General features: G+C 45.4%; 1 protein-coding gene across 1 annotated transcript in view; it reads left to right on the top strand.

Moving 5' to 3' along the window:
* CACNA2D4 (calcium voltage-gated channel auxiliary subunit alpha2delta 4) overlaps positions 1-22,489 on the top strand; it is a 120,014-nt gene that overhangs the window by 35,860 nt on the left and 61,665 nt on the right. Inside the window, exons 15-26 of the mRNA XM_035550703.1 lie at positions 918-998; positions 3,113-3,187; positions 4,616-4,702; positions 8,023-8,094; positions 12,049-12,110; positions 12,741-12,808; positions 12,944-12,989; positions 14,467-14,564; positions 16,412-16,505; positions 17,378-17,473; positions 19,181-19,308; positions 22,265-22,345. Of these exons, the coding sequence (XP_035406596.1) occupies positions 918-998; positions 3,113-3,187; positions 4,616-4,702; positions 8,023-8,094; positions 12,049-12,110; positions 12,741-12,808; positions 12,944-12,989; positions 14,467-14,564; positions 16,412-16,505; positions 17,378-17,473; positions 19,181-19,308; positions 22,265-22,345 (988 nt within the window). The remainder of the gene's footprint in view (positions 1-917; positions 999-3,112; positions 3,188-4,615; positions 4,703-8,022; positions 8,095-12,048; positions 12,111-12,740; positions 12,809-12,943; positions 12,990-14,466; positions 14,565-16,411; positions 16,506-17,377; positions 17,474-19,180; positions 19,309-22,264; positions 22,346-22,489) is intronic.

Below are 22,489 nucleotides of genomic sequence, written 5' to 3'. Positions count from 1 at the left end.
TTCCTCTGAATGCTATTTCTTCCAAATACCGCTTAAATATGACACTTCTCCCTGTTTTTATCCCTTCCATTTTCAAACCCAGCCTAATTCACAGACCCATAAAGTTTCAGACTGGAAGCGATCATTACCTCGTCTGGTCTGTGCATTTTATTGCGGACCTCTACATTTCATATAGACAGTCCTTCATGAGCCCAATAACCTGTGTTTGGCAAAAGTGTCATTGAAGAAAGGCATCCAGCCTTGAGCTCTCCATTGTGGTTTCTCACTCCCTGTTAAAAACTGGTGTCCAAATTCCACTTCGAGTCTGTCTGGCTTCACTTTCCCATCATAATGACTTTCTCTGATGGATTAAAAACCCTGTAGCCCTTGGTATTTTCTCCCGGGAAGTATCTTCTGCACTTCAATAAAGTCAAACCTGTCTTTCTTTTGATAAGATAAAAAGGTTGAAAATTTTCGGTGTCTTTGATAAGGGCATTTTCTCTGGATTTTGAAACCCTTTAGACAGTCTTCTCTGTACCATTTCTAGCTTCTCAGCATCATTTTAAAATGGCATCTGGTACCTCACCATTGCTGTATGAGGAATGAAGTCTTCATCTAGGTCCTGTGAGCAATTGCTTGCTAAATTTCTTTGCATGCTTGCCTTGTCCTTTTTGTTATTTACACACACTGAATGCAGATTTTTGCCCTCAAATCTTGTTGCCAGTCATTTTATATTATTTCTGAATCATTATCAAAAATGCAGACTAGTATTGGATAGAAATACTTCTCTCCATAAACAGTATGTTATTTGGCTTTGAATGAATGTACATAAGCTTAAAGAGAACACAAGAAAGGTCAGTAGGAAGGTAACAGCCTGTGTTCAGGCAGAACACTACTGAAGTTTTGCTTCTGAAAATGGGTTTTCCTTTGTTTTCAAGAGATCTCATGGCATACTGCTGGGTGTGGTGGGCTCTGACGTGCCCCTGAGGGAGTTGTTAAAACTTGCTCCACGGTATAAGGTAAGACTGAAATAAGGCAATTTTATTTTACACTGCAAAGTCACTAGTCATTCTTCCATGGGCACGATTCTGAAAAATCATTCCTCTTCCTGTAGGAAGAAGTATGAGTATAAAGCAAGGGCAGTCAGATGTGGTGATGCATATAATACATGCAAAATCATTCACCACTAGAAACACTTAGGCTGCTTCAGAAACACAAGGACTGGATGATCCAGTGGATTCACAACTGGTCATAGAGTCTTTGCACCTTTGTGGTCACCAGCTTAGATCCTTCAGAGATGAGATGGATCTGATAGCCTGTCTCAGAAGAATTAATGTTTTATAGCCAGTTCCCAGTGGACAACAGCTGCCATACCAGCTGGCAAAAAATAAACAAGCTTCACTGTCAGCATTCTTGGCAGAAAAACTGAGGACTAAATTCATTTCAGAGACCGAACTGTTCTGCCATGTCTGAAAGTCTTTCTCCACATCAGCGTGAAGACTTCTTGGCAGGACAGTGTACAGGAGGTTGGCTCTCACCCATTGATGCTGTACCTAGGGAGTGTATTTGCCCTCCAGAATGTACTGTTACAGTTACTTCTAGCTCTGTAATCAATATATCTAAAAAAAAAAAAAAAAATGTTCATGTTCATCCATCGGAAAACACCCCAGAGATGCACTATTTAGTTTGGTTTCTGCTGCGAATTGTGTGCAGTGACCTTTTGTTCAATCACTCTCCATACCAGGCGACATCAAGCACATCTGAGGATTGCCAAAGTTATCAGGCAGTTTGAGCCATCATTTCAAGTTTTCAGTTTCTCTTAAATAACTATTAAACAACAACTACCAGTTGGGCAGTTGTCCAAAATCTGATCACTAGAGACCTGCAGGACTGGAAGTGCTGTCAGAAGCTATGCATCTCTGCAGTGCTTCCAGATCTGGATGCAGGATTGGCAGACCGTTGGCATGTAGCTGCTGAAAATGGCCCTTCAGGCAACCCAGGAACCAAGAGCATCAGGGTGCAAGTGCTCAGCAGGCAAAAGCTAGCTGGTTTAGGTTTGGGGGAGTCTTGTCTAGGAGCTTCAATTCTTATACATGTTTATTTTCTGTAAAATACTAATAATACCTTTTCATCTTCCTTCCCCCGTGTCACTCAAAAGCCGTATGTCACAATAATCTTTCTTCTGAGCCAAGAAGGGACACTGTCCTTTCCTTCAAGTAGTATCATGGAAGAAGAGAAAATTATTTGAAGGATTTATTTACATCAGAGGCAGGACATGACTTCCCAGAAGTTCTTTCAGTTCCAAACCGGTTCATAAACCTCATATTCTCAGCTTGAATCCTTTGGCATATGTGCTGCAAAGGACCAGCTCCAAAGCCCTTGAGAGCTCATACATTTATGATCCCACTTATTGGGCTGGGAAATTTCATCTTTAATAGGCCAACAAGGAAGTTTGTCATAGTCCTGATCCAACGCCTTGGATTCACTCTGCCACGCTGAGCTGAGCTCTATGTGATTGCAAAAAAAAAATGTTTTGTATAAAGTCCAGAGTTTTGATCTGGGATATGTGTGATAAGTAATTCGTTCCCTCCAAAAAGGTGCAGGCGGACTGTGAAAGACTTACCTCTCTGCTTCCCTGTTGTTATCCCTCCAGGATTGACTCTATAGGAATATAAAGTTGCTACGTTTTTTTGAAGATAGAAAACTTAGCCATTCTTGGTTTCCATGAGACACCTCATATTTTGGCAAGCACAGGCTATCTATGAGTTTTCAGCAACTCAGGCTTTAGCTGGAATTTGTATTATGTATGGGCTTTATCTGAGCAATTGCTCTCGTGGAAATTTCTTGCTGGTATTTGCTAGCAAGGCTGATCAGGCTCTAAGAGGGTGTCTTTCCCTGCTTGGGTGCAGAGACGGACTACCTGCCCATCCCTGTGTGCACCCAAGCACAGCCAGTCTTTTCTGAGCAGCCAGAAATGCAGGGTTAAAAGGGTTGGGATGGAGCCTGTTTTCTGCTGGTCAATACCTTTAAAAAAGAAAATACTTCTGAATATTGACGGGGCCAGGGTATCAGCAGCACCCACTACACAGCGGTGTTTCTAGCTAAAGCAGAGCTAATTATTCTGTTTCTCCAGCTGGGTGTCCACGGATATGCCTTTCTGAACACCAACAACGGCTACATCCTTTCTCACCCAGACCTCCGTCCTCTGGTACGTATAGCTGTGGAGATCCTTGCTGACTTGGGAACACTGGCTTTTAGGGATGATCCTGATTTCTCATGTTTTATTGATATACGGGCCCTGGGAACATGAGGGACAGAGAAATCAATGTCACACCCATAGGTGCATATATGTGTACGGATGTACACGTACACATATATGTGTACGGATGTATGAAGCGGGAGGTAACCCGCCTGTCTTCTCTGTAAGAATGCGTGTGGGTGCTGTATTTCTGTGCACTTGCTGTACTCTGGGCACACATGTATGCTCCTGCTTGTGAGGCTCCACTGGAGAATCAAATCCCCTCACTCGGGCACATCTCCTACATGAAGATTCAGCATGGGTATCTCCCCAGTAATAGCTGCCCAGCAGCTGTAGTGTTGGAAATTTGGGGAATTTGAGGCTAGCAAGGTGGAGTAACACAAATCCTGGTAACATGGGATGTCAGAAACAAGTTAGGGACCAGTGTGCTGCAAATACTTGAGGGTCAGAGTGGACACAAGGATGTTTCTCCTTCATGGTGCCACCTGGAACTCCAGACTGCACATATCTGCAAACACACTATGGGCTTTCTTACCCGGGCATGCAATACATTTTCTGTTTCACACACGTGTCTGTCTGCACAAATCTCCATGTGCACAGCTTATAGGTGTTAATGTAGTTACTGGCAAGAGGAATTGCCACCACAGGGCTTCGCACCAGCTGTCTTCATAAAGGCAGCTTTGCACAGAGACCTCAGACACGGGTAGTTACTTCACTATGTGAGAAGGATCACATCATGTTGCCAGGATGAGGCAAAGCAAAGCTAGGCAAGGTCGTTGCTTTATCCTCCACCTGAAATTGGCCCCTCTTAGTCTACTTTGCACTTTTTTCTTCACCAGTAAGATTAGAGGGAAATAGCTCTCTTCCATCAGTTAACCTGAGGTGAAAAGCCTACTTTTTTGTCAGTGAAGCCAAAGCTTAATTCCCATCAGGAAAGATCTCCTGCTGGTATTATAGTGTTAATGGGATTACACTCTTAGCTGTGGGGAAAAAAAAAATATTTCCTGGAGGTAAGCATAGTGTACTGATCTATTTAGCTGAATATTCTCGCAAACCAGGCTGTAGCTTTTACCTGCAAGTTCACCTATGTTCCTGCTTGTCCCTTGCTCCTGGAACAACCTTTCCCACTTGAACTCTCTCATCTTCACACCGCTCACATAAAGAAATATGTGGCACGGGACTGAGAAATTATCTGCACCCAAAAACTGCCTTCCAAGTCAGAGAATAAATGAGACTGAAAAATGCTTATTTTTCAAATTAGAAATTAATACTAAATTCTTAAAGGGTTAGTTCAAAAAGTTATCTAGCCACTTACTGGGGTGTTTTTTTCTCTTTTTCCTATTTTATCTTTTTTTTTTTTTTTTTAATAAATGTCAGTATAAAGAAGGAAAGAAACTGAAGCCTAAGCCAAACTACAACAGTGTAGATCTCTCGGAAGTGGAATGGGAAGACCAGGACGAAATAGTGAGTATCAGAAAGTGAATTTAGGCTTTTGTAGCCCCTTCCTTCTATTACTAAGTGTGCCTTCATGGAATGAGGGGGAGGGAAGGGGCAATCCTGTTTTTTCTGTGCAGATCTGGCCCTGACTAAGAGAGACTGGTATTCTACAAGAGGACAAGACCGATGCTCACCTGCTTGCCTTCCTTCTCTGTACAAGTTTTCCTTCCCATGGAACAGGGAGAGAAAGTGCTGGCAGGAGGAAGGAAGCAGTCAGAGGATGCTCCAGGGAGCTGGTCTGTCTGTACCTGACCCACATGCTGGTGGTAGCAGATGCACCTCTGGACATAGCTTAACACAAAGCCAAAATAGCTCAGTAGTATGGAGGCATCCCATGATGTTGCCCATATGTGTAGTATGTGAGATATAGCTGAAACCACTCAACTAATGAGATCTGCAACAAGAAAGAAAGTGCAATTCCAAAGAGACTAAGTTTTGCAGTCATTTCTGATAATAGACAAAGAGCATAAGGAACTTAGACACTCAATAAAAGCAGTTTTCCAGGAAACACCTTATTGCACATCTTTGGAAGCACTGAAAACAATAGCTGACAAAGGGAAATGATTAGAAAATCCCCTTTTTACTCTCTCAAACGAAACTATTAAAAAGTGGTAAGCAAGAAACAGTGTGTACCTCAACAACTGCATGTTGCAGTGTTTCAGAACTGGGTACCCAGATACAACAAGAAGGCAGAGAGGTTCCTCTGTAGCTGGCTTTCTTTTACTCAGAAGAATTAGAAGAGAATAGCTACTTAAGATGCTAAGGTAAGAAAATAATTTGGAGTAAGATAGAATTAGCTGTGGGATGCATGCTTCTGGATTACAGGGGAGACCGCGGAGATAAAGGGATCTGATGCTATAGGTATCACATAAACAGGTGGGACAAACGAAGTGCCCAGCAAGAGGATTACAGCAGCTACTGCCGCAAGCACAGGGCAAGCAGAAAGGGTCGTGCCAGCAGAACTCAGCAAGTGAAAGGGTGGCAGACTGAGAAAGAAAGCACAGCAGGACTGTGTGTGAGATGTGGAAAGTAAGACAAAAATATGAGATTTTACATGCAGTGGACTTGACAGGTTATCTATGGCTTTATCTGTGTTTACTAATGTCTTCTAGCAGCTCTGCCACTGAAGACACTTTTAGAGATACTCCTCTCTACAGTTTGCTATTTTACAACAAATTTTTTTAAAAAAGCATTGATACCTGAATGTATATATGATGCAGTGTAAGGTTTCTGCCCTTAGGCAATCAGAATAAAACTATCCAGAGTGAAATATATACATATATCAAAAGAGGCATACAAAAAAAAAGCCACTTTGTGTTCCTGTACTGCATCTTCCAGAAGAAAGAAAGGTTGCAGTCACTGATATCTGCAGTGTGACTTCAGCAAGTTGAGAGTCTCTCAAGATACACCCACTGCAGCAGAAAGATGCCAACGTTTCAACACTCAGATTTGCAGCTATGGTATTAGATCAATGACAGACTCAACATCAGTTGCAGTATAATCTCAGCAACACTGATAAGCAGCAAAATCAGACTGGAAAAATATGCCCAAGTGCTAATGATGTGTAATACAGCCAGCTGCTGAAAAGAAAAAGGGAGGGAACACGGCACTGTCTGCAAAATAGAAATTCATGTACAACAGTGCTATTTGCAGCTGGGCAGCAAGGAAGTTTGAGGTTGCTTTTAAAGTTACACAAGGTTATTCTCAGTGTGAAGGGAACAGGGGTTGCGGGGTCCTGCCCAGCAGTCTGGGAGCTGACACCTGAACAAGTTTCTTCAGCCTTGACAGAGCATCTGAAGAAGAAATTAGCCTGCAAGGAAGTTGGGACTGAGTGGCCAAACACCTAGATGTTATGAGAGCCCCCAGGTAAACCGTATGTCTGTGTTGGTTTGAAACCACACGAGTGGATGGGGAAAAGGAGTCAGCAGCAGACAACTCCTCCATCCAGACTTGGTTAGGCATTTGTCAAAGTGAAGGCCGTCTGCTGCCAGCAGTGTCCAGCGTAATGAGGACTGAGCATTCCAGGGACTCCCAGACACCAGGACTGTGGCTGATTGAGTTCTCCATGCAGGAGAAGCTGTCAAGGAAGAAGCAGCAAGCTTGGGCTGTGGCACTGATCTACAGACACTGTCACCTCAGCGCTGGGCACAGGCCTGGAGCTGGAGCTGAGGAGATCCAAAGAGATCTCATATCCACTGGTTTACTTCTCCACTGCCTCATGGGGCAATGAAAGACAGCTGGCATTCGAGAAGATATGGACGAAACAGCAATAACCGAACTAAACCCAGAACCCAGAGAAATTGCTGCAGGCTGTCAGACCAGAACAGAGCATGCCGTGGCTCTGGCAGGAGGTCAAACTCTCTTAGCAAGAAAGGAGTTAAAGAACTAGTGAGTGTTTTGATTTCCAAGACATGGGCCTTGGAAAACACAAGCTTTATATTCTAGGTCTGTAAATAACCCACATCAAACAGCCATAATAAATAGAGCTGTGGCCTTGTAAAGCAACTGCAGTTGAGTCTGGCCAGCACCTGAATGGAAGCTTGTCTCTGGAAGTACGGAAGCAATTTGTGTGAATGAATAAGCTACTTCCCACCTTTTTTTCTATCCAGGCTGAAGCAATAGGTTGATATGCTCTGGCAGGCTGGACCTGAAGTCAAACCCTCTGCACTTATGGAAAAATTCCCTGGCTCTTTCTTGCAAGAGGCTGGGAGTCACTGTGAAAACTACACTTTGCCTTTGGAACCTGAATTGAACGAAGTGGTCTTCTCACTGCCTCCCTGGCTATCACACAGCCTTGCTTTGCTGTGTTAAACAGCTGCTTTGCTGAACTCAGAAGTGGTGCTGAATGCAGCCTATAATTTATAAATCAGTTTTAAAAGATGCCAAAGAGCTTTGTACTCCGTCTGGGGGAGCCAGCGGGTTTCTCAGGTGTCTCTTCTTTCAGGCTCTCAGAGCACGGTGCTAATGACTTTCTGGCTGCCAAATGGTGAGGTCTGAAATGTGGACTGTCAATTTCATAGCTTCCAGGTCCTTTCCTTTAGCTCAAAAGACATCAACAAGCTTTCAGCATAAGCCATTACTATTCCATGTTACTGATTGAACAAGGATCCTGACCACTGAGAACAGGTTTTCAGTTTAAAAGAAGCAAGAAAGAGCTGTGAAGAGAAAAAAAAAATGACAGCCACTCTTTCCTGTCACAGCCCCTGTATATTAATGTCAAGCAGCTCTATTAATTCCTGTCCTGCTCTGCCCAGAGATGCTAATGTTGATCTCGTTCACCTCTGCAGCTGAGAACTGCCATGATCAATGGGGAAACGGGCTACCTTTCCATGGATGTGAAGGTCCCTGTGGATAAAGGGGTAAGAAATTATCAGGCTTGGGTCACATGGAGGGATGGGAGGGGAAATGGATGCTGAAGAACCATGAAGGATGTGGTTTTAATGCTCAGCATTTCAGAGTGTGAGGATTTTATTGTTTCACCGCATATATAACACATGTGCTAAAGGCATAAAATAGAACGTCGTTAGAAGTGCTCTGTATAACTACCGGCATTCCGTGTGTGCAAAGGTGCTGGAAATGCCTCACAGCTCCCTACTTCGTCCAGGCAAAGCCAAAAAGCATGTTGTTCATTGTTTATAGGGCTGTGAAGTGAATCTGAGATCTTCAAGAGTTTAGAGCAGGGGAAGACATGTTGAGCTGATCTAGACAGAAAGGTTTGGAGGCTTTTTTTTGTCTCCCTTTCCTTACCCAAAAGCACTCAAGAAAACTGTCCTTCACTCTGTCAGAATGATTTTCTTTATCCAAGTTCGGGATTAAGTTTCTATGCAAATATTTACAAGCATCTTATGAAAACTCCTAGTGAAATGGAGACTTCTGAAGGTTCCCTACCAGCTCTAATGTAGGGTTATACATCTTCCCTTGGAATCAGTGCAAAATGGACTTGTACATTTAGGTTCACTGGTACTTTTTCATTCGGGTTTATTTAATTCTCCCAAAGAGTTTGGCTTCCATCATTTCCTCTTAGGAAGTATTCCAGAGTCCTGCAAGTTTAACTGCCCAGAAGTCTTCCAAATTTGAGGAAAATTTTCCATCTTTTGTAGACAGGTTTTTTTCAGCCATGAGGCTGGCTGACCTGCTCCCATGCTAAGCCACAGTCAGCACCAATTCCAATAAAGCAAGCACTCAGCCACTGTTGAGATGATGCTCTTTCCCAGTGAAGATACCCCTCTGTTTCCCCTGGATGGTTGTATTGCTAGACTTTAAATTATCTGTCTCTATTTTTGGTGTTTACAACTATTAAATGTCAATGGATTTGCCCTTCCCCAACATCTGCAATTGAAATACTTGCACACGTTTCAGTCCAATCAGTTCAGCAATTATTTCTATTCCCTCTGTCTCTTGTATCATTTCTCTTACACAAGTACCAGAGCTTCACTGAATTATTTGAGCACAGTTTCCCTGTTGCTCTGTAGAGAGCTTCTTTTCTCTGCAGTTGGTTATTTCTGAACAGGAAGCCCCAAACTTCATTTCTGCCGTCCCTTCAAATTTTTCTCCATCACACAGTTGACCCAGAATTACTGCCTATGTTTCACAGAATCACAGAATGGCTTGGTTGGAAGGGATCTTAAAGATCATCTAGTTCTGACCCTCCTTCACCTAGTTCCAATCCCCCATTTTCCATGTTTCTTACCTGTTTTTTAGGTTTCCATGTTTCTTAGCTATTTTTTCCAGTTGCCTTTTTTTTTTTAACCTGAATCTCACTTCTTTTTGTCCCATCTTTCTAATTTTTAGAGCTGTTGGAACTTTTTCTCAGTATACAGAGAAACAGTGATTTATTTTATCTTACATATCACTGTACAAAATGGCTCCTAAGATACAGTCTGTCTGTTTCTCTCAATAGATCTTTTTCTCCTGATGCACCGTTGTTTACTGCTTCTTTCTGGTTTCAATACTGCAGTTGTTTCACTTCATATCTTATTTAAGCCCACATTAATTAAGTCTTTAGAATAAAATTTCATGAAAAGCTGTTTTAAGTGCTTTATATAAACCCAGATACATTTCATGTCCTTTATTCCCTTCATCCATTATCTTTGTTATTCTGTCAGAAAAGCAAGATCTATTCTTTGTAAGTCTAGATTGCTTATTTCTCTAACTTAACCTCTTTTCTCACCTTTTCTCTGTGCACTCGCAATAACATACCTTCTGAGTCATCCAAAGATGGCTTTTTAGTTCAATATTTTAGGGATATCTTTCTGTTCCCCTACCCAGGAAAAAAAAAAGACAACAAAAAGTGGCCTTGGTAAGAGATATTACCTGTTTTATTCTGCAACTCTGCAAGCTTTATGAAGCATAATAGGAGACTGAAGCTGAGCAAGTCACAATTTTACTGTTATCTGAATACACGCAGAGCAGGGACAAGAAGCGAAGCTTAGCAATTCCCACTAGTACTGTGGTAGCTGATGAAGCAGAGCAGGAGCCGAAACAAAGAAATTGCTGACAGAGCCTGGAAACAGAGAGCATGAGGCAGTCAGCAGAGAGAAGGGCTGAGTGAAGTAGATAGGAATTATTCTGTCAGCCACTTAGAAGAAATTCCACAAGTTGATCTCAGGGAGGTATTGAGAGCAGAGTGAGATAGAGGAGGAAAAATAAAGTCCAAAGACAAAGGGCAGTCATTAGAGAAATCTGGTGGCAAAAACTGCTTTTGCTTTCAGCTAGGGGACAAATGGGTAGGCCTGTGGCAAACCAGTGATAAGACCATTAGTCAGGAGTGGCTGCCTAGAACAGCTGCAATACCAACACTTGACCTACATGTGTTGCCAGACCGCCGGTGCTGGTACTGAGCCACCCTGCGTGCCCATGTCCTCTTCTTCTCCCTCGCTCTGTGCTATGTGGCACAGTCCTGCCTGGCTGTCCTCAGCCCTCCTTGGCTCCAGGGTGCTCTGCTGCTCCCCCTTCCCATGGATGAGTGGCGATGCCTACAGCTGTCTTGGGGAGGCTGTGCATTTCCCCATCCTGCAGAAAGAGAGCTCTGCCTGCCTCCCACAAGCACCAGTGCTGAGTGGCTGCATGCACAGAAGAGGGGCAGTGTGTGCGGAGCAAAGGAAGAACAGAGCAAGCCCTGCTGAAGCCTTCCTTCTTCACCCTGCCTTCCCTCCCAGCAGATCACTCTGGAAACAAGGAAATGGAGGCTCAGTACCCCTTGTACCTTCCCCACAGCCACCAAAACAGCACCATGCCATATTGCTTGGGGGTGCCATGGCAATGCTGGTACATCTCAGCTGAGCAAAAGACTAAGCCCCTGCTGCTCCAGTTGTGTTGCAGTACACACTTGCCATGCAGGGAAAAAGAGGGTAGAGAAGGAGCTGAGCTGCCTGCCACCTTCTCACCAAACAATAACCCCATCTCCATCTCCCATCTGCCATGTGCACTAACTCGGGGCACACTGCGGAGCTGGTGCTGGCTTTGCCCTTTGTGCATCGTGCCTCTTCTGCAGCTGCACGGCTCAAGCAGGTTAGAGCAGGCATGGCTTTCCCCGGGGAACAGTGAGCTTTCTGTATTCACTCCGTCTCCCACACACATCCTCTCACCTCGTTTTCAGGCTGGGGCTGGGATTTTAAACATATTAGGGTTCATATACTGCCATAAGGATTGAATAAAATTTTCCAACAACTTTTCTCCTTTGGAAAAGATTTCCACTGAAATCAACACTTTCCTACAGGAAAAGGCCAGTCTGGCAAGCAGCTGAAGTTCTGAAGCAGCTTTCAAAAATCTGAAATGTCTTGAGTTGAAATGTCAGGCTGAAACAAATATTTTCATGTGAATCAAAATGTCTTGGATTTGAATCAGCACTTTTTTCATTTAAAAATGTAAATTGTTTCTTTCTTTTTTTTTTTTTTAACAAAATTGGAATATGTTAATGTTTTGTCCCCATTTGGCATGAAAGGAAGTGTCAGGAATCTCAGCATTTCCCACAGGAGTGGTGAGAGCTGTCCCCAGCTGCCCACTCATGCAGTGGATAGGGTGTCCATCCTGCCTCTCCTCCCACCTCACCTCTAGAGAAACGAAAGGTTTAACCGAAGACCTAGATGGAAAGACAGGGTGGCTGCATGGACCCTGAAAGTCACGAGTTGCTGAATATGCTGAATTCCACATATTCATTCCTGTCTCTGGACAGTCCTAGATGAGTGCAAAGTGTTGGTGATGATCACCCGCTTCTGCTTATCCCTGGGGATGTAGATCCCAGGTCACCATCACTGCTATGGCCTTGGTCTGTCAGACAGTCTCTCACTCTCTTATTCCTGCTCTCATTCCAGAAACGAGTTCTCTTCCTCACCAATGATTATTTCTTCACGGACATCAGTGGCACACCCTTCAGGTGAGCATGGGCTCACACGTCACCAATACAATGCATCTGAAGTCTGCCATCAGGGGTGGGAAAATGGTCTTTAAAATGGTCATAAAACATGACTCATGCGTAGAGCAGTGTGAATAACTGATTTCTTTGTTCCCATAATCATTAAAAAATTATTTATCTGAGTCCAAAAGCAACACCTTAGGTGAAGCACATCATTTCATTTCAGAGAAATGAGATATCTTCAGTTTTCATTTCCATTGAATGCTTGATATGCTGGTATTGGTTCTAAACAGAACATTATTGTAAACTGAAAATGCTAAAACATCACATAAAAAAATCAAGCTAAACTTTTTTGTGTTTTTTTCCACATCCAAAATGTTTTGAAATTGTCATAGATTTGATACATGTTATTGTTGATTTGAACCTTACAACTTTGGCCAAAAATGTTGTCACCAAAAACGTCTCACAGCTCTACAGACAGGTCCCTCCTGTGCTGCAATCAGATCTCACTTAATCCTCTTTTGATGATGTTCTTTTCTTTAATAGCTGTGGAGGGAATTAACATCTTTAAGGGTTGTCACTACAGTGTCGTGTTTTGGGATTACACCCCACCCTTGCTGACAAACCCTCTGTTTTCCCTCCTGCGTGCAGCCTGGGGGTTGTGCTGTCCAGGGGACACGGGGAGTACATTCTGCTGGGGAACACTTCTGTGGAGGAAGGTAGGTGAATCTGGAACAGCCCCGCTGTCCCAAAGGTCAAGGTAGCTGCTCTGAAACTTACTGCTTTACTTCTTCACAGCCTGTATCTGTTTGTCTGCTACCTAATTTAATACTCAGTGTATTATCTGGTTTCAGGTTTGCACGACCTGCTCCAGCCAGACTTGTCTTTAGCGAATGAATGGTAAGTGGAGGAAATCTTGTCAAAGGCGCTGGACTTTGTCATGAGCTTTTGGCAAAGTTCCCAGCAGCTCTGCTCGAGTTCACCACCCTCAGTGGCCCAGAGGAAAAGCAGTGCTGTTCAGGGACTGCACCTGGAAAGAGCTGATGGCCTCAGGGTACGATAGTGGTACCTCCAGAACTCAGTTCCATCTCTTCCTTTGTGAGATCCCACCAAGGCCTGGGACATCCCCCGGTAGGAAACATCTCCTGAGATTTATTCTCAGTCTTCTGTACTCAAACTCATTTTGTTCTTCCTCGTGTTGCTCTGAATTGTGCTACAAAACCCACAGTATGTCAGACCTGTCAGTGAATTTTGTAGCAAGGTTAGCGAGACACTGAAACATGTTTTAAAATCCTAGCTTATTTTTGGTTGGCATTCCTCTGAACTGAGCCTAGACCTAATTTCTAGTGAACATGGGGGTGATTTATGACCGCTGTTTCAAGAGCATGCATAATTTATGGTTTTGCTTGGTTTGGATATGAAACAGGGTAAAGCATGGCACTTTCCATTTATTGCTGTGAGGTTTGGGATTTTCATGAACCCAACATTCAGTTACACTCAGGCCCATGAACCCAGCCTGTATCAAAGCCAAAATAACTATATTCAAGAAGCCCCACAGCCCTTCACACCTCTCATTACACTGTCAAGTTTCATAGGCAGAGCATTTGAGACACATGCAGTGACTTCTCCTTCTTCTACTCCTAACTTGGGGTGTCAGCTTACCACATTTTACATATTCATTACTCTTAGGCCTTGCTCATAAATCATTCCTTTCAGTCCCTTAATGAGATGTAATTCTCTCTCATAACCCCTTCCTCTCCCTTGTCCTGACAGTGAAGCAGTCAAAATTGAAGCAGGATTAGAAGACTGGTTTATTTTATCATACAGACACCCACACTTGAAAAACGTTCTCCCATTTCTCCCCAAACTGTGTCCTACAGCTGTGTCCCCTTGGGAAAGTTTTTGCTGACACCATATCATACTGCAAGCTCATTCTTCACCTCACATTGCTTCTCTGTCTCCTTTTTTCCACTCCCAAACCAATGTTACTCGCATTGCATGTGGCCCCCTGCTTTTCAGGTCTCTCCATCACGTTGTTATTGTGTAGAGATACACAGGTACACACACTACTCAGTGTATAATATAGATAACCTTACAGAAAGGATTTGGGAATGCTAACTACGTTGCATTGTGAACTTAAGCTTGAGAACATACCAGCAGCCCTACTAAGTGCAGCAGTTAGATTAATTAATGTTTGGTTTTATTGGTAGGGCTTGACTTAGAGCCACATTGTTAGGATTTGTGTGGCCATGGCATGCAGCAACAGCAAAACCTTTGCAGCCCATTTCTCACTGTATTTTTGTTTGCAGTTGTTATTGTCATGGAGCATTTGACTGTGATTCTTTTTGCCCTTTTGGGCTTCTTCTCCCCCCACCAGGATTTACTGCATCACGGACATCGATCCCGACCACCGGAAGCTCAGCCAGCTGGAAGCTGTGATCCGTTTCCTCACGGGAGAGGAACCTGACCTGGAATGTGAGTGCTGGCCATCAGAAGGGCCCTGCTGGGGTTTTCTGTAACCTCACAGGCGAGCGGGGACTGTGAGAAACTGATTGGTGTCAGACTGAGCTCCCGTGGCAACTGCTCCCACAGGCAGGGCTGAACTCAAGCCCAGCTTAATTCACAGGTGGAAATGAGCTGAGGATCCACTTCCTTGTCTCCAGCAGAGGATTTTTTTTTCAATTTCAAAGCTGTCACATAACCTAACTTCACTGAAGGTCTCAGCACAGAAAATAGCGAAGGACAAAAGGCTTGAATGGGGTGTGGCGGGGGCTGCACACCATGCTTAAGAGAGACCGACCAGCTGGGCTAGAGGATGGCAGGAGGAGGCAGAAAGCTGCCGTCACTATTCTGCTCCCCAGGGCCCCAGCTAGCATCCTCCGTGGGCTGTACTGTGCCGTGTAGACAGATGGATTCTTTCACAAAAAGGTTATTAATTCTGTTTTCCAAAGACAATCAGTAATTGATTTTTTTGGGGGGGGGGGGGGGGGGGGGGGAGAGAAAAAATGCTACAGAATGATTATCCTCCCTACTCACCCCTTGCAGCAGGTCCCGCTCTCCAGGTGAAGTGTAGGCATACAAGCAGCTGATGCAGCACCACTACAGAGCGGGACCTCTGTTGAGGGGCAGAGGTGGGCAGCTGTGCATGGGAACTCCCTGCAGGAATTTAGCTTTAGGATGTCCTTAGGTTCACCTCACCCTCCATGGCTTCAGCCTTCTTAGCTGTGCCAAGTGCTGAATCAAGATTTTGTGTATAATGCTTCAGAAACCTCTGACACAAGGATTTGGATCTCTTAAAACTAAAAACAAATGTAATCCGATAATTGCTTCTTTACTATACCATGTGAACAGACCACTCCTGGCTGAGTTTTGAAAAGGCTGAAAAGAGATGTAGCAGTTGAAGAAGACAGGAAGAAGAAAGAAAGTTTTGGAAGAGCTGACTAAGAGAACCATGCAGATTTTAAGTGCTGTGGAGGAAAAAGAAATATAATTAGGACACATCCTAGGCATACAGGGCCTGAGGAAGGAAAGATCTGCTGGTGACCTCTGGTTCTGAGTTCTGAATGATAGCAAGGATGGAGAAAGGGATCCTGCCAGCTGTGACAAATAAAGGCAAAAGGAAGTTGGGATTAGGTGATACCTGGGGCCTCAACCCAGAAACCAGGGCCAGAAACACTGAAACAGATGGGATGGCTCTGCCTAGACCAGCACTGAAAGGGCCTGCAACATGCATTAATCCCTATCTGCAGTATGACAGCCACTGCATTCTCACAGCATGAGACAAACGGAAACAGGGTGGTATAGAAATGAAGCAGGTTGAGTAAGGGGGATTTTTGAGTATGCCATTTAGCACAGGATGGTATCTCGAGAAAGGTAAACAGAGTAGAGGCCATCAAGAAGCCACTAGGGGCTTTGAAGAAAGCTCCTTGAGTGGAATGGGGTAGCTGGTATCCTCACTATGGGGCACCCAGAATAAAGGTCAAGGGAGGGATCTGAGGCAATGGCTATAGACAGACTGTTCAATCAAGAAGGCTGGAGCAAAAGTCTGATGAGTAACTTCATTTGAAAGCCTCTCATTTGCCGACGCTTTCAAACCTAAATCCTTCCACTGAGCAAGGGGAACCATTGTTGCGATCTTAGCTGCTACATCTCTTCCTCTGCTCTCCTCCATCCAGGATGGCAGGTCATGTTCTCGACCCTGCAAGGGGAGGTCTCTGTGCCATGTAGCCCCAGTGCCCTGGTCCAGGCAGATGCTCGGTATCTAAGACATCTAGTGGGACATATGTATTTCTCTCCTGAATCTTGTTCTCCTTCCTCCTTAGGTGATGAGGAGTTGGTCCAGGAAGTGCTGTTTGATGCCGTGGTCACTGCACCCATGGAAGCCTACTGGACAACACTAGCCCTCAATATGTCCATGTAAGTGTATGAGAAGCAAGTATGGGTAAAACACCACTGAAGCTGCATTTCCAGATGCTATGGGCTTACGTAACGGCTGAAAAAGTCCTGGATTCTTCCAAAGTATATAAGAAACTTCAGAAATAGCTCAGAAGTCTGTTAGAAATAGCTAAATAGCTTTATAGATAGCTCAAAAAGTGTCTCTCAGGAGTGGACTCCAGCAGGTTGGGCCTCCTCAGGTAAGCCTTTAGTTTGGTGAGGGTTTTTTTTGGTAACAGAATATTAATGCCACCCATGTTTGAATTCCACTGGAGGTCAGCAGTGATTCGGTGAACAAAGATCTTCTTTCAGCAGACAACCTGCAACTTTCACAGATGTGTGTCTGTGGGAATCCTGTCCCTGTTTCAGTTACCAGTATCCCTACTACTAATGGAGCTTGAGCCAGGAGCAATCATGCTAGGACACCCAAATACCAGTGCACACACCCTTAAACAGCCAACACCAACACACACCTCTTACTTTAAGGTTGTGCCATACCACCACGCTGCAGCAGACTCTCTACCATGTAGCTCTCCCATCTGTGCCCTTAGTAACTCCAGCAAGGCACATCCAAATCAATCTACAGAGTCAGTCTGTTACCCTGCCCATCCTGTGCTTGCCTGAGACAGATATTCTCCCTGCAGTCCCTCTCCCTCGCTTCAGCCTACATGCAGGCAGCCTAGAGCAGGGCTAGCAGGAGGAGAACAGCTCACATCCTCCTTCCAAAAGAAAGCAATGAGCAAATTTCAAAGGTGTCAGTCTAGGCACAGGTCTAAGCCTAAGGTCCTCACTCAGGCAGAAGGATGGCTCTTCTAAGAACTGTTTGCTTCTGCTCATATATTTCTGTTCCACAGGGAGACAGAGGCAGGGGTCGAGATGGCATTTCTGGGCACTCGAGCTGGACTCATGAGGAGTGCCCTGTATGTGGGCTCTGAGAAACTTTCCAACAGGTAAGTCCCTAATCCACATTAAGGGATTTCTCTCAGTGTCTCTGAAGGGGCAGCATGAAATCACCACCAGGCTTAGCAATGTATTTGGGGATGCAGAAACAGAAAGGAAAGGAGCAAGACCTTGGTGGGATGGGTGCTGATTTATGCAGGCAGGGAAGGGGCCCTTTGTGTTGCTCTGGTCCTCTTGAATTTTTCTTGAAATACTGTCCCAAAGTGCATTAATTTCACTGTAAAATGAAGAACTTTGATTATGGCCCGAATTCAGTCAGCTAAGAGAGGAAATGTCCACAATTACTCTATATCCCCAGGACCATTTTGCAGTGTAAAGGCTCTGCACTCCAGTGCCCCAGCGACGTTCCAGCTTGGCTAGGTTTGATCTTTCTGTCTCACCTCCTTTCTCCCAGTTTTATTCTGTTCTGACTCTTACATTGCTCCCATCATAGTATCCCAGTGCCTTCCAGTGATGCATTAAGTGATGTGACTGACATCTGTCACATATGATTCATTCTCTTGTCCTCTCCCTAAAGGCAAAAGTACATATTCAGAGGAGGTTTTTGACGTGGAAAGGGCACAGTTTTCATTTTAGTTGAGTTTTGAACATGCAGGCTGGTCCAAGCTTCTGTAAAAAAGGACAGGCTGCAAAGGCACCACCAGCAAATGGAACAAAACAGGATGGTGGTGGTCCTCAGCTTTTTGGCAGGTGTTTCGCTGTCTCCCAGTTCTCCAAATACAAATTGCATATTCAAGGCAGAGAGCTCCATTGTGCCTGACGTGCACACCCTGACAGCCACAGTCTTCATGTTTCTGAGGAAGTCTTCGATAACTCAGCACAGTCAGGATCTGGTGACAAGGAAGAAAAAAATATGTGCTAAAGGAAGCTAATATGATGACTCCCTACCCCACACAGTGTTGTTCAGTGCTTTTGAATGGTTGCAGTCACTACATTTCAATGACAGATCCCTGCTTGTCACAGGAGAGGCACTTTTGGAATCTCCTGAAAGGAAGGAACTGCATAAATGAGTAATTATTGTTATGTCGAAACATATAGCAAAAGGAGAGCCTGAAAACAAAGGGGGTGTGTCAGCCAGGAAGGCTGCCCATGCCCGTAGCGTCTCCTTCTTCACCCCCAGCCCTGCCCCGTGCCCTCGCAGCATAACCCGTGGGTGCACCCCGGAGGAGAGAGCGACGGGGGGGAGGGACACCTCTTCCCGTGCCTCGGGGCCCCCGGACGCCCTCCGCAGCCACCAAGCCCGGGGGCTGTGGGGCCCCCGGGGGCTGTAGGGCTCCCCGCGGGGCCCCGACCTCCCCTCGCCCGGCCTCGGGGCCGCCGTGGAGGCGGTGGCGGCGGCGGCGCCGCCGAGGGCCTCGGCCTGGGCAACAGCGGCACCTGGCGGGCAGCCGGCGGCGCAGCGGCGGCCGCGGTGGCCCCGGGGCGGCGGGGGTGCTAACAGAAAATGGCGGCTCAAGGGAGGGGGTACTCCCTCGCTGTCAATTGCCTTCGGGGAGGCTGAGGCGCCCCAGCGGTTAGCAGCGGGAAACTTGGCTCCTGCCTCTGTGGGTTAGATGTGGCCCGGAGGTCTCCCAGCAGGGGAAGCGGCAGGTGCTGAGGTGCCTCCAGGGGGTGTCCAGCCCAGGGGGGCTGCCTGCAGCGTAGCCCCGAGGAGAGCTGCCCTGTGCAAAAAGCTGCTCTCTGCTTTCTTCTGGCAGGAAATTCCTGACTCGGAAGGACAAGGAGAGTATCTTCACCATGGACCACTTCCCTCTGTGGTATCGCCGGGCAGCTGAGCATCCCCCCGGGAGCTTCATCTACAGCATAGTTTCAGAAGATGATTCAGGTAACCTCAGACTGAACACAAAAGGAGAGAAGAGAAAGTTTTTCATGTATAGCTTCCAAGGCCACACTTATCCCAATCCCTTTATTGCCACTCTTGCACAGTGGGAATTACTGAGGTCCAGCCTCATGGCATTTGGTATACCCTGCGTAAAGGCAGAGGGACAGAACCATCAGACTCACAGTCAGGTCTGATGAGGAGTCAGCAGGGACTCAGGAAGAAGTGACTTTAGAGGGTGTCATTTTTTTCCATCACTGCTTTCCATGACAGGAAAGGATGGGTTTGTTAGGGAAACAGGAGGAGTGTTTATCCGTAGTTTTCTCTTGGTGAGGGTGTCTCATTGGTGCCCTATGTTCTTTCCATCACATTACTAAAATATGGCATTTCCTCCTTAGCAAAGGAGCTCAAACACAAGAGAAAAAGCAAAGATTGGCTTTTCAGTGTCCCTTGCTTGGGGTGTTGGTTCCTGTGAGCTTGCAGAGCCAGCCAGGACTTCCTCAAAGGCTGGAAGAGAGCAGAAGAGCCTAGAAAGAAAAAAAAATCAAAACAAGACCCTGTTGTGAGACTCCTACACAGAAGGCGAAATACCCTCTGTGCCCTCCCTGGCCCCTTGCACTCAGTCTCTGTCACAGAGCTCTGCACTTTAGCTGGTAAAGCTTTTTGTGGCACAGTGGTGGGAGGCTGGTGGGTGGGAAAGCAAGTAGCAAAGAGAAAACCAGACTGGGAGGCTGGAGATGAACCAGGATGTAAAGAGAGAGGGATGGGAAGAGAAAGTACTTGAAACCTTCCACCAAAGCCTCTCCCTCTGCACAGCACCCTTACATCTCCCTCAAATGGCAAGTGAAGAAAGAGGAGGAGGAGGAGGCATGGCAGGAGAGACCTTTTACTCCCCTGCACGCAACAGCATTTGCTCTTTGGAATACAGTTTAGAAAAACAGGCAGGAACACCCTGTGGGACTCCCTAGGATAGCTGTTATCCAGGCCCTAGTAGTCACTGCTGGCTAAACATTGGGATTGTGGCTTGATGTGGCTTTATTTGCAGTTGCAGGTAGTTTTGCATAGATAAAGGCAGAATAAAAGCTGCCTATCTTTTTTGTGTGGCATTGCTATTGGTCAGGAACTTCAATCAAGTCCAGGACCCCATTTGCCCGGAAACCCTCCAGGCACTGTATAAGAAGTAATGCCTGCCTCAGAAGACCTTATTCTCTAAAATGTACAGGAGATTATTAGTCTCTTTAGGTGTGAGCAGCTGGGCTTAGTGAGACTGATTCATGAGATCATACAAGATGGCTGTGAAGTGCCTGGAAATAATATTCAGTTCCTCTGAGCCACTGTGCTCCACTGTCAGAGCAGACACTGAGCCCTTCACTTGACATCCTTAGAAGCAGAGGTGCCTCACCTTTTGGTCAGAACAGGCCACCCAGTTTCTTAAGAAGTTCTTGCTGATTAGATGCCAAAGTACCCCTTCCATGCTTTCCGCATGAGCCAGTGTATGCCCATGGTGTGACAGGGGGGTTCATTGCTGATGCTCTTCTTGTCACATAAGAGGGAAGAGCCCAAAGACCTCCCTGCTGGTGAGGAGTCCAGCAGGGAATGGCTGCAGGTCATCAGAAAAATTTATCCAGAGTACCTCCATCCAGTGTCCAAAAGTCCCAGAGAGAAGACAACAGAAGGGAAAGCTCTGCAAGTCAAATAAAACTGTTCATGCAGTTCAGATGTGTCATGTGATGTTTGTTGTTTTTTTTGTGTGTGTGCTGGGTTTGTTTGTTCCTTTGTTTTTCTAAGGGACAATATGTGCATTTTGCTTATTTGTCCCATCCTAGCAGTGAGCAAGAAATTTGGGGTTCACCATAAAGGCAGGATCAGGCTCAAGACATGTGAGCATAAGTTGGCTGGGTATTTGTTTCACAAGGGCTTTACTGGTTCTGACATCCTTGAGCAAGCTAATCTGGCTTCAGTCCAAAAAAAAGAAAAAAAGAGAGACTCCAGGCTAAACTGCAGTAGCCACTGAATCATGCTCAGGACATGCTGGGTACCAAAAAGAGTGATGACGGCAGAAGTGGAAAACAGTAACAAAATGCTGTAGCTCTGGGAGAGGAAAGAATCCCTGATCCATCCGTCTGAGCAAGAGTTTTCCATACAGCATGGAAGCAAGGAGTCAGTTGTAGGCTAAATTGATTGTGCTGACCTTCAAACTGTCCCCTGGCAGTTTCAAAAGAGGTGCTCCAGCTGAAGCTAATCTAATCACTTTCCATTTCTGTATTATTATTTTTTAATGTAACATGGGCAATTGCAGGCTGAAACAACTGCACTAGCAAAGACAGCAAGTGGGGTTCAGTTGCTTAAATCTATCCAGTTGTGCTGTTTTAAATGCCTTGTTGGATCCGAAAGATCTGCGTGGGGCTGGCAAATGTGACACAGGACCTACAGGGACACTTGAAGCAGCAGCTAAATGATAAAAGGGATGCCCTTGGGCATAACAAAGTTTAGGTAGCTGAATCTATCCCAGAAGACTTTGTTTTTAAAATGGAGTGCACTCTGGAAGTACCCGTGAGTATCGTGTCTGTCTCCAGTTTGTAGTGGTAGCCTGACTTGGGCAACAGAGCTGGGTATAAGCCTGGCCTTTGCTGCGCAAGGGTCAATGCCAGAATTCCCTGTCTTGCTTCTCTGCCTACAGAGCTTAGCTGGTGTGTGAAGCAAAGCAATCTTCCAGCCTAAGAGGAGTTCTACCTGCCCAAAACACAGGAGGCCAGTCCTCTATATTTTATGCCAAGGATGCTACTTTCATCGTGAGAGAAACAAGTCTACTCATTAGCCTTTTAGGTTGCTTATTGGTTCGAAAGATGCAGTCCTCCAAATTCTTGGATCCTTCAGGGCTGAGGCATAAGTATGTACTGATCTGGATGTGAATCCTGCTGCATGTAAACTAACCAAGCCTGCTGGTTTTGTGTCTTGACAGAGGGAGGAGGCCTTCCAAAAGTGGTGACAGTGAGCACAGCAGTGGCTGTATCTGTGGATGGGAAGATGGGTATTGCTGCAGGTAGGAAATTCTGGTTTTTCTTTTATCTTGAATGAAATGGTAGCGTCTAATATTGAGAGTGGGAGTTGAGAGCTGTTAGATTGTCATTCAAAGAAGGTGATGGGAGCCACAATAGATTGTCATGTTGAAAAATAGGCAAAACAG

Source organism: Cygnus atratus, chromosome 1, assembly GCF_013377495.2.
Source record: "Cygnus atratus isolate AKBS03 ecotype Queensland, Australia chromosome 1, CAtr_DNAZoo_HiC_assembly, whole genome shotgun sequence".
NCBI classification, from domain to species: Eukaryota; Metazoa; Chordata; class Aves; order Anseriformes; family Anatidae; genus Cygnus; species Cygnus atratus.
The sequence above is the reverse complement of the archived record's forward strand: the minus strand, read 5'-3'. Positions and strand labels throughout refer to the sequence as shown.